Here is a 17879-nt window from a genome sequence, read left to right as displayed (position 1 = left end):
CTGAAACTATCAGGCAAAATTCTTAGAAGCTCTACTACTAAGTTCCATAAAGCCAGGAGAATGGAACCATTAACATGTAAATAGAGGGAGGAAAAACAGGAGTCCTCAGAAAGTAACTCCTCAAGGCTGGCCTTAACTTCCATTCTGGTCCAGTATGTTGTTAGAAGACCTAGTCTTTAAGATATAAATGAGATGAAGGAGGAGATGCAGGTTGAAAGGTAGTAAGCAGTGGTGGAAAGAGCCTTCTTTGAAGTTAGACCTTGTACATCTATTAGCCATGACCCTCAGCTTCCTCATGTCTATGGAGCAAAACAATAAAAGCTACCTTTAAGTATTCTTCTGTGATTCTGAAGTATTTACAACACCCATTACACAGCAATTATGTAACTCAACTCAAGTTCCAGCTCCTATAGATTGGTAGTAGCTTTCTGAAGTTCTGGGTTAAGAAGGATCCTAAGGCTATGTCTAGGATTATGGGGAAGGAACGCCGTAAGTGATTAGTGATGTCTGCTCTGAGCAGGAAGTGGAGTAACTAAAAGTCTGTATCAATATATTGGCTGTATAAATGTTCCATAAATTATGACTATTATGATTATTGCTGCTTTATGACAAAGGCATTTTTATGTTCCTCTTCAAATTTCTGCCTCTTCAACACAAAATGGAATCAGTTAACTGCTTTGGTTACAATAGCTGTGTTGTTTTTTGTTTTATTATTTTTTTTAATTTTTATTGATTTGATGGTAAACCTGTGTGTGTTATCTGCACAGAAGAGCTGAGAGATGAAATCAGAATTTTCTATTCCTAATTGTATTATATAAACCAACTACCTGGGAAAAAATCTGATACAGTTACTAGCAGTAGAGTGAGGGTTAGAGAGAGAGAAAAAAAGAGAGAATGTTGCGATGTAATCCTGGCTTATCATGAAAGGTTTGCACGGTGCCCCATAACTTCTTTAAAATATTCACACAAGGGAGAATGTTTTGCACTTAGATGGTCCATGAATTTCTAGACTTTTTTCCTGTTTTTCTCTGAGGTCAGATTTCTTCTCTGGGTAAATAGTCATGTTCCTGTCAGCCATAGGGGATTTTCTGAATCGTAAACAGCTGATTTTGTATTCTTGCCCCATTCCTTCTATCTGAGAACTGAAATCTGATCAAACCCATATTTTTAAATCTATTTATTTATCGGCATATGGAAGAATAGTTTACGGTCTGAGTATGATTATTTTTTCCCACAAATGTAGGAAAATTGTGGGGATTTTTAAGACAGTCCCTTATCAGTTTCTTTCTTTTTCCTTTATTACTGATGACTTCATTCTGCTTGAATTCAGTGCTTCGGTTTCTTTGGGTAAACTAATAGATTATGTATGCTGTGTTTGCACCACGTTGATTGAACTCATCTGGTGAGTTTAAGCGTGGCTCATGCATGCATGTAATGGGCAGAAGCCTGCACAGTGGATGCGGGCCCATAGTTAGCTCAGAACACTCAAGAGTGAGGGAAGCTGTTCAGAATTGAGCTGTGCTGTCTTTCCTGCCTTCCGTTGTTCAGAAAAGCATATCAGACGTTCCACTTTTTTCTTACCTTTATCTTTTCCAAGTTCTCGAGGAAAACTTTTGTTCAAAAATAAAAAGTAGAGTCAGGAAACAGAGTTAGAACTACTTTGCACGTTTTAAAAATACATATTGAAGAAAAATCAAGGTATGTGATCCCTAAGAACTTGTCTTTTCTTAAACAGAAGCATAAGCTGCTTGGTGTCCGTAGAGCAGGTAGGAAGCCAAGGACTCTGTGCTAACTTTGTACAGAAGATGTTGAGACACGTGGTCCTGCTTTCAGTTAACTTACAATCTAGTTTGGGAAGAACGTTTTCCTTCCAAAAAACGTTTACTCACCCTTTTCTTTTATAGTTTAAGTATAATTTTTAAATGTTTTAACAAAATAGTAGATGACTTCTTTCTACTGCTTTCAGATATCTCATTCTATCAGATATCTCATTTAAACTTAAAGCTCAACTGTAATACTTGGGGATGTTTTTGGCATGTAGAGGTCTTCACCATGGGACCCCTACCTACTTTTCTCAGTCTCACCTGTCTCTCTTCCCTGTTTCCTCCCATACTCCCTGTATATACTCTAGCAGTGATTCTCACATACCCATGAAATATGAGTATCATTATGATTAATTGTTACAAATTGAGTTAAAGTACCAACATTTGCAAGTGATATATTTCATCATTTATTAGAGTAAGTTCAGGATATCCCTAAAGTACCAGCACTCCCTTTTTATTATAATTTGCTTCCCAAATGAGAGAAGGAAGGGAACATTCATCACCCAATATGGGTACGAGGCAGGACAGAAGAAGCCGAGGACCACTGCTTGCCCAACTGACCTCCTTGCATTCCCCCAAAGCAGGGTGCTTTCTCATTCCTGTCCTTTGCATTGCCCTTCGCTCCACCTGGAATTTCCTCACCTCACTTGTTCAGTTATTGAGCACCTGTGCATCCTTCAAGACTCAGCTAAAGTGTCACCTCCTCTGTAGAGCCTTCTGTGGTCTCCTTCCTTGGCCCTGCTCTCACCCTGTTAAATCTTAAGCAGTGTGAGTCCCCAAAGGCCCTGTGCACACCTACAGCACTGGTCGCCATGGATTGTGGTCCTCTGTATCCCTTTCAGCCCCCCACCTCCCAGACTGTGTGCTTTTTGTGAACGAGTTCTGTTTGTTTTAAGATCCCCAGGTCTTAACATAAGGTCTGACACAATGGGGCACTCAGTTATGCCTCAGATGAACCAAACAAGTTGATCAGCTGTAGAGGCCTGCCTAGCATCCTCCTCTTGCTTCCTAGCCCTGATTGTATCATGTGATGTTGGTACTGTTGGTACTGATGGTGACAGATCCAAGTTAAAAGGGAGCCACTGGCTGACTAGTGTGGGGTTGAATGGATAAGTCACTGGAGAAGCTGTAATTCCTGAGAGGAAGAAGTAGCTAAGTAGAGAGAGGAAAAGCTTGGACAACTAACCAAGATGGTATGTTCTATGACCAGCTCTTTAGTTTTCTTTTTACTTCTTCACATGGCTTCCACCTTCTTCTCTTTCTCTATGTCCTGCCCACACCCATATAATGACATGTACTCCAGCCCCACTCCAAAAATTCACACATGTCATTAAAATGAAGAGTGGCACCTGCCAACTCTGCATCACCTCCAACCTTCGGGTCAAACAACTGGTCTCAAGTTGGTACCACTTATTTGAGAAAATGAGTTACTACATTAAAATTTAACCAAACTCTGTACATATGATTATAAGAAACAGGTGATGGCTCTTTTAATTGCTCTAAAGATCAGGACCTTATCTTAAGTTCTCACTCAAAAGGCATTTATTAATCCCAAGTTAGACGTTTTGACCCTTGGAGCTAAACATATGCACATAAAGACTGGTTTTTATTTATTTTTATTACCAGGGATTTCACAGTTCTCCTAGCATGTCTGTATGATATTACTGAATCTTCCAAATTTGGATGTCAGCTGCTTTGATTAAAAAAAAAAATCAAAAAGCGAGTTTCCAGGATGATGTACATTGTGTGACTGTCCGATTATGTCCTCTGATTATGTCCTGCAGTGGCAGTTCCATTAGCGGAAGCACTGACCGCATCCAGAAGTTGCGGAAGGAGTATTACCAGGCTCGGAGGGAAGCTTTCGCTTTATGTGAGGACAGTGAAGGAAGAGCAAGACCTGACTATGACCTTCACTGGGTAAGTCCATGCCTGATTGCAATCACTGAATTCATCTTTACTGATGTAGTTAAGAGCAGAAGAACATAGCCAAGAATGTGCTGTACACATCAAGCTATATTTAGGTTACTTCAGTTTCATAGACGTGAACATTACCTAAACCACAGCCATTTTCTCCCACAGAAGTTGTTTCTGTAAATCAAACCTCCCTAATGCACAGTAGTTCATTTTAATTGCTCTCATATTTATTCCCTGTTGGACTTGTATGCCAGCTTGTTGGGATGGAGCAGATGTTAGCTATTTTAAAGAACACAAGCAATCTTGGCCATCATCTACTGAGCCTTAATCCTTGCCCTCCATCTCTTGAGTCTCAGACATCTGGTCAAGCATTAGCAGACCATGCAACATAAGCCATCTCTCCTTTGGAAAATGATATTAGAAATAAATTTCAGAAGGGTCCGAAAGATATCAATTCAAAGATATCAACTGTTTGTGTATTGCGTCTGAACAATTTACATTTTGCTGATCTTACCAGTACACTAAGATCATTTTATTTTGAGATAAGGGCAGTTTTTTATTAGAGGGTTCTCTTTGCCAAATCCTTCAACATTTGGGAAGAGAAAAGAACATTGTTACCTCTAAAGAGATATTTTCTGGGGTTTTTTCAAAATAGCATGATTCATTCTCTTGCCCTTTTCAAGAAGGCAAGGTTCTCACTCATCCTCTTTGATGATTACTGCCTCTTCTCCTACAGTTTTTAGTGCTGTTTTGAGAACCCCATAAGGAACTGTCTTATCCCTGGTGCCACACCAGCTCTTTCGAAGCACAGATGTATTAAAGGAAAGTTTCCTTTCTTGATTTTCACACTCATATTTGTGTTCACGTAGTCGGAGTAGGGAGAGTAGAGTCCAGCCAATGAGCGGATTCCCTCTAGTCTTCACTTGGATACTGTGGTTTCTCATGCATGAAACCTAGTACTTTTACACAGGGGCTCCAAACTCAGTTTCAGCATCCACCACTGTTGTGCAGAGCGACTGAAATTTCTTAGCCCCATAGACTCTTCCTTATATGGCAGAGTTTAAAAACACTAATCAGAAGTACACAGTAAGGATTAACGATCTCCAACCAAATGGCTTCAGCCTCTTCCACAGATAAGCATCCTGTGACTACACATCCGAACAAACAGCTATTTACTGGTTTTATTACAGATGTTAGGATTAAGCAGAATGGCATTTACAGTGATGGGGCGACTGGTCACTTAGACTCTCAGTAACAGAAGAGAAAGATGTTCACAGAGTAACAATCTACAACAATTCATTTCAAGCTTAATCAGATTGACTTATTGACTTTGATGAAAGACTCTATACATGAGGCTCTGTTCCCTCAACCAAATGGACAATAAAATAAAGGGAAGTTGTTCCCACCATGTCCAGTGCATTGAAAAGTCTTCCTTCTCAAAACCAGTGTGAACTCCTATGAGCAGAATAAGATAAGTAATTTTAGGTAAAGTAGTCCCTGTTGTTTGGACCTTACTTTATATGATCTCCTTACATCAAGCTGAAAGGATGAAAATGCTGACACTCATGAGACTTAAAGTTTCCTCTTACCTTCATCAAACCTGAGCTAGATAACTACACACTTGTGTCCTCCCTATCTTGATGATTCTGTTTCTGTGCTGAGCAAATGTGTAACCAGACAAACAATCTAGTGAGTAAAAGAGTCTCTCTATTTTCATTTGTGTTTCCCATGCTCGGGTGTGTTGAGCTTTGCCAAAAGTGACTGATTTTACATTTCCCAGACAGCTGGGGACTCCAGCTTCCCAAAGGGATCCTTGGGAAATGCACAGTCATAAAAGATGACTGTTCATTGTGATTGGCTGTGATACTCCAAACCAGGGATTAGAATCTCAGCGTCCTTTCCCGTCCTCTCCACAAGCCAAGGAAAAACACTAGTATCTTTTGTCCAGCGTAGACCTGAGAGATCACCCCGTTGTCTTGCTACTTTTGGAGAGATCTAGGAAAGCAAGTTTAGAAAGTTACCATTTCATTCCTGCCAGTCAGCCAGACACAACAAGGCAGCTTTTATGAGACTGTGGTTCCTAGATTGGCTGGTCTTCAGGATCACCGAGGGTGCCTGTTAAAAACGGATAGACAGTCCATGAAGGGGAGGGATGGGACCCAAGAGAGGGCTCCCAGGTGCTTCTCCAGGTGGTCATCAAGCTTTCTGACTCACAAGTCTAAAAGTAGGGCACTGATTCCAATTGCTTCAGTAAACACTGAAGTAGTTCTACTTATCTAACAAGATCAGTACATGGAACAGCATCATCAAAAAATACTGTCATCGACTCAGAATCCCCCAAGCTCCCAGGACCTCAGACTGAGAGGCCTGACAAATATCCCCTCGAGTCACACTATACTGGGGAACTTCTGATCTATCGAGAAGGAAATTAGGGGAATAAGTTACCTAATAACTACTTTTTTAAAAGGCCAAGAAGAATGAAAGCATGCTCACAAAAGTCTTCAAATCCAAAATTATTAAAACAATCACGGAGGGCTTCCCTGCACAGTGGTTGAGAGTCCGCCTGCCGGTGCAGGGGACACGGGTTCGTGCCCCGGTCTGGGAAGATCCCACATGCCGTGGAGCAGCTGGGCCTGTGAGCCATGGCCGCTGAGCCTGCGCATCCGGAGCCTGTGCTCCGCAACGGGAGAGGCCACAACAGTGAGAGGCCCACGTACCGAAAAAAAAAAATCACGGAAAGAGTATTAGGATCTATGAATCACTGGAAAGATTATTAGGTTCTGTTCATAGTTTTCTGGTGGTTTTATTGTTTGTTTATTTTATTTTTCACATCTCTGAAATTAGGGTACAGTTTACAGTCACTTTTAGCCAGGTGTAATGATACAGTTGTCATTTTCTGCACAAGAAATGTATAATGAAATTTGCAGGCTGTATATTAGAAACTTGGAAGACAATCCTAGAGAAATTTTGGAGTATGCTTTTAGGAAAGGCTGCTCCTTATTAATATTTTTTGGAATGTATTTTTAGCACTCTTTTTTTCTTTGACCCCCCTCAGACTTTCTGCATCTTCCCAGGCCATCTTGTGGGTAGTTTTCTACCTATGTTACACCTGCCTAGTGGCCCAGAGCCAAAGATTTCTCTTACTGCTCTCTTGGGTTCTCCCTTGCTCTCATACCTCTCTCTCTTTTCCTTCTCTTTTTTCTGTGTCTCCTATTCAATTTTAACCAATATTTTCTCAGCCTTAGCATAAGCGCAGTACTGGTAACAGTAATATATCATCTCTATGTCGGAGGAACTCACAATCTAGCCAGGAATACAGACATCTAAGCCAAAACCAAAAGAAAGGACATTAATATATGTGAGAAATGCTGTAGTGTGGAGTAGTATTATCTTCTAAATGAGTGCAGAGAATGCAGTTAATTCTGTTGGAAGCAGGGTGTGCATGAGGGGTGCTGGGAAAGCGATAGAGAACATTTGGGAGTTGCCTCAGTCACATATTTTGTTCTTTTTCTCTCAAATATGGTGGTTTTTCTTTTCCCAAAGGAGCTCCTGATTTATTCACTTCATTTGTGTTGAAATAAATGAATACACACAGATTGCAAGGTTTGTAAATATAGACATGAGACCTTAAAATTCTTTTCAGCAAGTCTGTTTGGTAGCTGTTTTCCCATCTAGGCTCTGAAAAGCTGTAAAGAACAAGTGGAGGGAATTTCAATGGCTCCAAGAGATGCCTGGTGAGTTTTTATAGGCCCAATTAAGAGAGCAAGATAGGCTAGCTGTGAAGTGTTCAGATTTGCCAGAAGAAAACCTAATACCTGTTATCTGCTGGCATCTTATGTTCTGGAAAATTTGTTAAGACTGCCACAGTCCTCTGGCAGCAGGCTGTGGTTTGTCCTAGATGGGCTTTATTATTATTATTATTAGCAGATAAAGATTTCTGCTTCTTTAACAGTAGCATGAATATCCTGTAAGTAATAATTTCAGAAATGGGATGGCTCTAGAGCTTTCTACAAATATTAGTACCTTTATTACTGTTTCTTTTCAAGGGCTGCATGGCATATATTATACCTCCTTCCTCTTTTTACTTCTTTGGCTAAATTAGAAGAATGTTTATCTGTAAAAGGGGTTTGTAGACACATGGGTGGGAAGGAGGTAAGCGGGTTTCCACCGTCATAAAAGACATAACACTATGTCTTTATGGTGAAAGGGATTGGTTCAGGTAGGTCATGGTTGGAACAAAGAGTTGGTTGGGTGAATAAATAAAAACATTCTGAAAGATTTGTTTCTTCTATTATGAAGATGATTTACAAACCAAATGGATGGATATACTTGGCAGCTGTCTGGACAATAACAGACACAGCTGGTGAATTCTGTAGTCAGAAGAAAGGGAGATCAAGATGCTGAGCTCGTGCTAGCCATCTTAGGAAAGGATTTGAGATGGAATGTGTAATAGCCACACAAGTACAAAACCATCAGAAGGTAATTTTCTACACATGATGGATAAGAGAAATGAGCTCCTGCTGTACACTGGTCCAGTACAAGAACTAAGACTTGTTCGTATTTTCCTCCTCCTGCTCCTTGAAGGCATTTGTTAAAAACTAGGGACGGGGGTGGTGGCGGGGGGGAACTTTCAAGATAGTGGAGGAGTAAGACGTGGAGATCACTTTCCTCCCCACAAATACATCAGAAATACATCTACACGTGGAACAACTCCTACACAACACCTACCGAACGCTGGCAGAAGACCTCAGACCTCCCAAAAGACAAGAAACTCCCCACATACCTGGGTAGGGCAAAAGAAAAAAGAAAAAACAGAGACAAAGAATAGGGAAGGGACCTGCACCAGTGGGAGGGAGCTGTGAAGGAGGAAAGGTTTCCACACACTAGGAAGCCCCTTCACTGGTGGAGATGGGGGTGGGCAGGGGGAAAGCCTCGGAGCCCTGGAGGAGAGTGCAGCAACAGGGGTGCAGAGGGCAAAGCAGAGGGATTCCAGCACGGAGGATCGGTGCCAGCACGGAGGATCGGTGCTGACCGGCACTCACCACCCCAAGAGGCTTGTCTGCTCACCCGCCGGGGCGGGTGGGACTGGGAGCTGAGGCTCAGGCTTCGGTCGGATCGCAGGGAGAGGACTGGGGTTGGCGGCATGAACACAACCTGAAGGGGTTAGTGCGCCACAGCTGGCCGGGAGGGAGTCCGGGGAAAAGTCTGGAGCTGCCAAGAAGCAAGAGACCATTGTTTCAGGGTGCGCGAAGAGAGGGGATTCATAGCACCACATAAACGAGCTCCGGAGACGGGCACGAGCCGCGGCTAAAAGCGCAGACCCCAGAGACGGGCATTAGACGCTAAGGCCGCTGCTGCCGCCACCAAGAAGCCTGTGCGCGAGCACAGCTCACTCTCCACACCTCCCCCCGCGGGAGCCTGTGCAGCCCGCCACTGCCAGGGTCCCATGATCCAGGGACAACTTCCCCAGGAGAACGCACGGCGGCCTCAGGCTGGTGCAATCCGTGCCCCTCCCTCCCCCCGGCCTGAGTGAGCCGGAGCCCCCGAATCAGCTGCTGCTTTAACCCAGTCCTGTCTGGGCGAAGAACAGATGCCCTCAGGCGACCTACACGCAGAGGCGGGGCCAAATCCAAAGCTGAACCCCAGGAGCTGTGCGAACAAAGAAGAGAAAGGGAAATCTCTCCCAGAAGCCTCAGGAGCAGCGGATTAAATCTTCACAATCAACTTGATGTACCCTGCATCTGTGGAATAAATGAATAGACAACGAATCATCCCAAATTGAGGAGGTGGACTTTGGGGGCAATGATATATATATTTTTCCAACTTTTTCTCTTTGTGTGAATGTGTATGTGTATGCTTCTGTGTGTGATTTTGTCTGTATAGGTTTGCTTTTACCATTTGTCCTAGGGATCTGTCTGTCCATATTTTTCTAAATAGTTTTTAACACTTCTTACCATTGATGGATTTCTTTATTGGTTTGGTTGCTCTCTTCTTAATTTTTTTTATTACTTTTAATTTTTTTTAATTTAACTAACTTTTAAATTTTTTTATTTTAATAACTTTTATTTTAGTTTAGTTTTTTTTTCTTTTTTTTTCCTCTCCCTTTTCTTCTGACCTGTGTGGCTGATAGGGTCTTGGTGCTCCGGCCAGGAGTCAGACCTGAGCCTCTGAGCTAGGAGAGCTGAGTTCAGGACATTGGTCCACCAGAGACCTCCCGCCCCAAATAATATCAGTCGGCAGGAGCTCTCCCAGAGATCTCTGTCTCAACGCTAAGACCCAGCTCCACTCAGCAACCAGCAGCTCCAGTGCTGGATACCCCATGGCCAACAACTAGCGAGACAGGGACACAACCCCACCCATTAGTAGAGAGGCTGCCTAAAATCATACTAAGTTCACAGACACCCCAAAACACACCACTGGACGTGGTCCTGCCCACTGGAAAGACAGGATCCAGCCTCATCCACCAGAACACAGGCAACAGTCTCCTCCACCAGGAAGCCTACACAACCCACTGAACTAACCTTACCCATTGGGGGAAGACCCCAAAAACAACGGGAATTATGAACCTGCAGCCAGCAAAAAGGAGACCCCAAACACAGTAAGTTAAGCAAAATAAGAAGACAGAGAAACACACAGCACATGAAGGAGCAAGGTAAAAACCCACCAGACCAAACAAATGAAGAGGAAATAAGCAGTCTACCTGAAAAAGAATTGAGAGTAATGATAGTAAAGATGATCCAAAATCTTGAAAATGGAATGGAAAAAAACACAAGAAACGTTTCACAAGGACCTAGAAGAACTAAAGAGCAAACAAACAATAATGAACAACACAATAAATGAAATTAAAAATTCTCTAGAAGGAATCAATAGCAGAATAACTGAGGCAGAAGAACAGGTAAGTGACCTGGAAGATAAAATAGTGGAAATAAGTAACGCAGAGCAGAATAAAGAAAAAAGAATGAAAAGAATTGAGGACACTCTTAGAGAACTCTGGGACAATGTTAAACACACCAACATTCAAATTATAGGGGTCCCAGAAGAAGAGAAACAGAAAGTGACTGAGAAAATATTTGAAGAGATTATACTTGAAAACTTCCCTAATATGGGAAAGGAAAGAGTCAATCAAGTACAGGAAGCGCAGAGAGTCCTGTACAGGATAAATCCAAGGAGAAACATGCCAAGACATATATTAATCAAACTATCAAAAATTAAATACAAAAAAAAATTTTAAAGCAGCAAGGGAAAAGCAACAAATAATATACAAGGGAATCCCCATAAGGTTAACAGCTGATTTCTCAGCAGAAACTTGGCAAGCCAGAAGCATGTGGCAGAACATATTTAAAGTGATGAAATGGAAAAACCTACAACCAAGATTACTCTACCCAGCAAGGATCTCATTCAGATTTGACAGAGAAATAAAACCTTTACAGACGAGCAAAAGCTAAGAGAATTCAGCACGACCAAACAAGCTTTACAGCAAATGCTAAAGGAACTTCTCTAGGCAGGAAACACAAGATAAGGAAAAGCCCTACAATAACAAACTCAAAGCAATTAAGAAAATGGTAATAGGAACATACATATTGATAATTAACCTTAAATGTAAATGGATTAAATGCTCCAACCAAAAGGCATAGACTGGCTGAATGGATACAAAAACAAGACCCGTATATATGTTGTCTACAAGAGACCCACTTCAGACCTAGGGACACATACAGCTTGAAAGTGAGGGGATGGAAAAAGATATTCCATGCAAATGGAAATCAGAAGAAAGCTGGAGTAGCAATCCTCCTATCAGAGAAAATACACTTTAAAATAAAGACTATTATAAGAGACAAAGAAGGGCACTACATAATGATCGAGGGATCAATCCAAGAAGAAGATACAACAATTGTAAATATTTATGCACCCAACATAGGAGCACCTTGATACATAAGGCAAATGCTAACAGCCATGAAAGGGGAAATGGATGGTAACACAATCATAGTAGGGGACTTGGAACATCCCACTTTCACCAATGGGCACATCATCCAAAATGAAAATAAATAAGGAAACACAGCTTTAAGTGACGCATTAAACATGATGGACTTAACTGATATTTATAGGACATTCCATCCAAAAACAGCAGAATACACTTTCTTCTCAAGTGCTCATGGAACATTCTGCAGGATAGATCATATATTGGGTCACAAAAAAAGCCTTAGTAAATTTAGGAAAATTGAAATTGTATCAAGTATCTTTTCTGACCACAATGCTATGAGACTAGATATCAATTACAGGAAAAAAACTGTAAAAAATACAAATACATGGAGGATAAACAATACTCTACTAAATAACCAAGAGATCACTGAAGAAATCAAAGAGGAAATTAAAAAAATACCTATAAACAAATGACAGTAAAAACATGACAACCCAAAACCATGCAGCAAAAGCAGTTCTAAGAGGGAAGTTTATAGCAATACCATCCTACCTTAAGAAACAAAAATTATCTGAAATAAACAACCTAACCTTACCCCTAAAACAGTTAGAGAAAGAAGAACAAAAAACACCAAAGTTAGCTGAAGGAAAGAAATCATAAAGTTCAGATCAGAAATGAATGAAAAAGAAATGAAGGAAATGATAGCAAATATCAATAATATTAAAAGCTGGTTCTTTGAGAAGATAAACAAAATTTATAAACCATAAGCCAGACTCATCCAGAAAAAAGGGAGAAGACTCAAATCAATAGAATTAGGAATGAAAAAGGAGAAGTAACAACTGACACTGCAGAAATCCAAAGGATCATGAGAGATTACTACAAGCAACTCTATGCCAATAAAATGGACAACCTGGAAGAAATGGACAAATTCTTAGAAAAGCACAAGCTTCCAAGACTGAACCAGGAAAAAACAGAAAATATAAACAGACCAATCACAAGCACTGAAATTGAAACTGTGATTAAAAATCTTCCAACAAACAAACACTCAGGACAAGATGGCTTCACAGGCGAATTCTATCAAACATTTACAGAAGAGTTAACACCTATCCTTCTCAAACTCTTCCAAAATGTAGCAGAGGGAGGAACACTCCCAAACTCATTCTACAAGGCCACCATCACCCTGATACCAATATCAGACAAAGATGTCACTAAAGAAAACTACAGGCCAATACCACTGATGAACAGAGACGCAAAAATTCTCAACAGAATACTAGCAAACAGAATCCAAAAGCACATTAAAAGGATCATACACCATGATCATATGGAGTTTATCCCAGGAATGCAAGGATTCTTCAATATACACAAATCAATCAATGTGATAAACCATATTCACAAATTGAATGAAAAAAATGATATGATCATCTCAATAGATGCAGAAAAAGCTTTTGACAAAATTTAAAACCCATTTATGATAAAAATCCTCCAGAAAGTAGGCATAGAGGGAACTTACCTCAACATAATAAAGGCCTTTTATGACAAACCCACAGCCAACATCGTTCTTAATGGTGAAAAACTGAAATCATTTCCACTAAGATCAGGAACAGAACAAGGTTGCCCACTGTCACCACTGTTATTCAACATAGTTTTGGAAGTTTTAGCCACAGCAATCAGAGGAGAAAAAGAAAAGGAATCCAAATTGGAAAAGAAGAATAAAGCTGTCACTGTTTGCAAATGGCACGATACTATACATAGAGAATCCCAAAGATGCTACCGGAAAACCACTAGAGCTAATCGTGAATTTGGTAAAGTAGCAGGATACAAAATTAATGAACAGAAACCTCTCGCATTCCTACACACTAATGATGAAACATCTGAAAGAGAAATTAGGGAAATACTCCCATTTACCATTGCAACCAAAAGAATAAAATATCTAGTTATAAACCTACCTAGGGAGACAAAAGACCTATATGCAGAAAACTGTAAGACACTGATGAAAGAAATTAAAGATGATACAAACAGATGGAGAGGTATACCATGTTCTTGGATTGGAAGAATCAACAATATGAAAGTGACAATACTACCCAAAGCAATCTACAGATTCAGTGCAATCCCTATCAAACTGCCAACGGCATTTTTCACAGAACTAGAACAAAAAATTTCACAATTTGTATGGAAACACAGAAGGCCCCGAATAACCAAAGCAATCTTGAGAAAGAAAAATGGAGCTGGAGGAATCAGGCCCCCTGACTTCAGACTATACTACAAAGCTACAGTAATCAAGACAGTATGGTACTGGCACAGAAACAGAAATATAGATCAATGAAACAGGTTAGAAAGCCCAGATATAAACCCACATACATATGGTCACCTTATCTTTGATAAAGGAGGCAAGAATATACAATGGAGAAAAGACAGCCTCTTCAATAAGTGGTGCTGGGAAAACTGTACAGCTACATGTAAAAGAATGAAATTAGAACACTCCTTGACACCATACACAAAAATAAGCTCAAAATGGATTAAAGACCTAAATGTAAGGCCAGACACTATCAAACTCTTAGAGGAAAACATAGGCAGAACACTCTATGACATAAATCACAGCAAGATCCTTTTTGACCAACCTCCTAGAGAAATGAAAATAAAAACAAAAGTAAACAAATGGGCCCTAATGAAACTTAAAGCTTTTGCACAGCAAAGGAAACCATAAACAAGACAAAAAGGCAACCCTCAGAATGGGAGAAAATATTTGCAAATGAAGCAACTGACAAAGGATTAATCTCCAAAATATGCAAGCAGCTCATGCAGCTCAGTATCAAAAAAACAAACAATCCAATCCAAAAATGGGCAGAAGACCTAAATAGACATTTTTCCAAAGTAGATATACAGATTGCCAACAAACTCATGAAAGGATGCTCAAATCACTAATCATTAGAGTAATGCAAATCAAAACTACAATTAGGTATCACCTCACACCAGTCAGAATGGCCATCATCAAAAAATCTGCAAACAATAAATGCTGGAGAGGATGTGGAGAAAAGGGTGCCCTCTTGCACTGTTGGTGGGAATGTAAATTGATACAGCCAGTATGGAGAATAGTATGGAGGTTCCTTAAAAAATTAAAACTAGAACTACCATATGACCCAGCAATCCCACTGCTGGGCATATACCCTGAGAAAACCATAATTCAAAAACAGTCATGTACCACAATATTCATTGCAGCTCTATTTACAATAGCCAGGACATGTAAGCAACCTAAGTGTCCATCGACATATGAATGGATAACGAAGATGTGGCACATATATACAGTGGAATGTTAGCCATAAAAAGAAACGAAATTGAGTTGTTTGTAGTGAGGTGGATGGACCTAGAGTCTGTCATAGAGAGTGAAGTAAGTCAGAAAGAGAAAAATAAATATCGTATGCTAACGCATATATGTGGAATCTAAAAAAAAATGGTTTTGAGGAATCTAGGGGCAGGACAGGAATAAAGACGCAGTTGTAGAGAATGGACTTGAGGACATGGGGAGGGAGAAGGGTAAGCTGGGATGAAATGAGAGAGTGGTATGGACATATATACACTAACAAATGTAAAATAGATACCTAGTGGGAAGCAGCTGCATAGCACAGGGAGATCAGCTCGGTGCTTTGTGACCACCTAGAGGGGTGGGTTAGGGAGGATGGGAGGGAGACGCAAGAGGGTGGGGATATGGGCATATATGTATACGTATAGCTCATTCATTTTTTTATGCATCAGAAGCTAGCACAACATTGTAAACCAATTATACTCCAATAAAGATGTTAAAAAAGTAGGGACATTGTAAAACAATTCTGGATAAGTCAGTGGCTCTTAAGTTGCCACAGAAACCTAATTCAAACTGGCCTAAGCATAAAGGGAAATTTTTTTGGCTTATGTAACTTTAAAGTCCATAGGCATATCTGACTTCAGGCAAAGCTGGATCCTGCCCCTCCAGACAGGCCATTAGGGTTCTGTCCTTCTCCATCTCTCACCTTTGCTATTATCTCTGTAGGGACCATTGTCAAGGGGCTCCCACATATGGTGACAAGACAGCCATCAGCAGCTCTATACAAAGAGTGTCTCACCCCCAGTATGTCCAGGAGGTCCTAGAACTGATGTTCAATGCAATCCTCAATGGCTTATTGACTCAGCCTGTGTCACATATCCACTCCTGAGCTCCCATGGCCAGAAAGATACGGTACCTTTACTGGTCAGAACTGCATCACAAGATCACTCCTGGAACCAGAAAGTAGAATCAGACCTACATAAATTCCATGAATGAGTATAGATGAAGAAATGGTCCCTAAAAGAAAACCAATGCTTTATGCACAGGGGAAGGGAAAAATGGATGTCTACTACAACTTCTAGTTCTCATAATGATATAAACTTCCTTCATCTTCTTAGATTTTCAAGGAGAGAGAGAGAGAAAAGAACTTTCCCTTCATGTACTTTCATGTTAGAAAGAACAGATCTATTGTCATTCTTAAACTTGCTGCCGTTGTCGGCTAGGTAAAAGGAGAGAGAAGATTTCTTTTTGTCTACTGGTCCAGTATCTTTGAGCTATCCCAAGAACCCAGCTGGCTTCACTGAATTATTCATGAGAAATAACCATACCACTGGTTATTTGTTCAGGTTGGCAAGTGACATTTCGATTCACCCAAGACCTAGGAATTTGCCTTAGAGGGAGGCAGTAGAATTCTTTGAAAGGACAAAAAGTAAATCTCTTTCTTTGGGTAAGAACTGCTCCATCTGTATCCTCTTGGATTGTTGTTTTGTGACAAGAACATATGCTTTTCTTAAAAGCTTCAAAAGATGGAATGAGGTAAAGAATTAGAACCATCAAACGTATGTATCCGTAACTGTTGTAGTTTGGCTCCTACCAGCAATAACCAACCCCTTCTCAGTTGATGAGACCCTCTTGAGCTCCATAATCACATCCCTCCCAATGTGTCCCTCCATCAACAGATGAGTGTTTCCCCCTGATTTCCTAAAACAACTGAACTGAGGAATGGAAGAAGTACCAAGGCAGAGAACTGTCTACAAATTAGGTGGATTTTGGAAGGGCCTGAGGTTTGATTGAACTCGATATTGGTGAAACATCAAATGCTACTTGAAGGGTTGGGACTTGCTCACCTAGATTTCAGGAGTAGTGAAAATTTTAGGAAAGAAGAAGACAAAATAAATTCAAGATTCTTTCCTTTTGGTTGGTAGCTTTAGTCCTTTTATATCTCAGTGTGGCTTTCACTGAAACATGATGACATATTAGCCATACAGAAGAAGATCATGTGAGTGAATTTCTAGCTTTTAAACGCAGCGTAAATCATGTTGAAAGGAGGCAACATGTTTACAGGCAATCCCCAACATAAAAACAAACTGTGTTTCAAAAACCCATTAAGAAATTGGTAGTTTGGACCTGGGAATGGTTTTCCCCATAGGAAAAAAGTTACTGGTTGTAGGGTCCCAGACCAGCCTACAAAAAGCCCACTAAAGTCCAGTAACCTTTTGCTAGTCACAGAACACTAACCCAGAAGTGGGAGCAGGGGATCCATCTGAGCCAGGGGCTGGAGAAGGAAATTCCCCTCTTCCCACTTTCCTGGACACACTATGGAGATGTTCCCTAGCCTCTTCCTATCTATCAGTCTTTAAGAATGTCTTCCCAGTTTTCCTGACCTGTTATCACCCCTACCTCCCTATCATGACACTGCACTTAAGCCCACGCTTTCTCCCAAAGTGTTCAGGAGTCCAAAGTTACCTCTCTATACTGTCCTCCATCAAAGTACCTGTTTTCTTAGTGAAGTTCATCTCGGCTGCACTCTGTGGGGGGGCAAATAATCTGACCCATGGAAGTTCTTCCCACTCCCTGAAAGACTTCTCTTTTTAAAGTAGACATTTGATTAACCCTAATTAGGTACAAATGTAGGCACTGTAGGGGAAGTCTAGGAGAAGGCAATAGGAGAGGGGTCAATGGAAACCATAACTGGAAACTTTCCCTTGGTGAAACAGAGGGGCAAGGGTCCCACACTGGTAGGACGTTTTCCCCCATGTCTTGTTGCTGCTACTCCACAGCCCAAAGGTCCTCCAGCACCTCTCTTTTATGTACAGACCCCCAGTTGCCCCACATCTCCCAGCCTGACAGGCTTCCTTGGGAAATGACCTGATCCTAGGGGTGGCACTGATTTCACCAGCATCCTGGCCCTCATTTCCCTCAAAGGAAG

The 17879-nt window shown here is 40.9% G+C and overlaps 1 protein-coding gene across 3 annotated transcripts in view; it reads left to right on the top strand.

Annotated features, from left to right (window-relative positions):
- PARD3B (par-3 family cell polarity regulator beta) overlaps positions 1-17879 on the top strand; it is a gene marked incomplete at its 5' end in the record, with an annotated part of 1039339 nt that overhangs the window by 898347 nt on the left and 123113 nt on the right. For all 3 annotated transcript variants that reach the window (XR_014296988.1, XM_082658175.1, XM_082658174.1), the window contains one exon: positions 3608-3740. Coding sequence is in view for 2 of the 3 variants with exons in the window: in XM_082658175.1 (XP_082514301.1) it covers positions 3608-3740 (133 nt within the window). The remainder of the gene's footprint in view (positions 1-3607; positions 3741-17879) is intronic.

Source organism: Grampus griseus, assembly GCF_964374135.1.
Source record: "Grampus griseus genome assembly, chromosome: 7".
NCBI lineage: Eukaryota > Metazoa > Chordata > Mammalia > Artiodactyla > Delphinidae > Grampus > Grampus griseus.
Note: the sequence above shows the minus strand (reverse complement) of the source record. Positions and strands in the feature narration are given on the sequence as shown.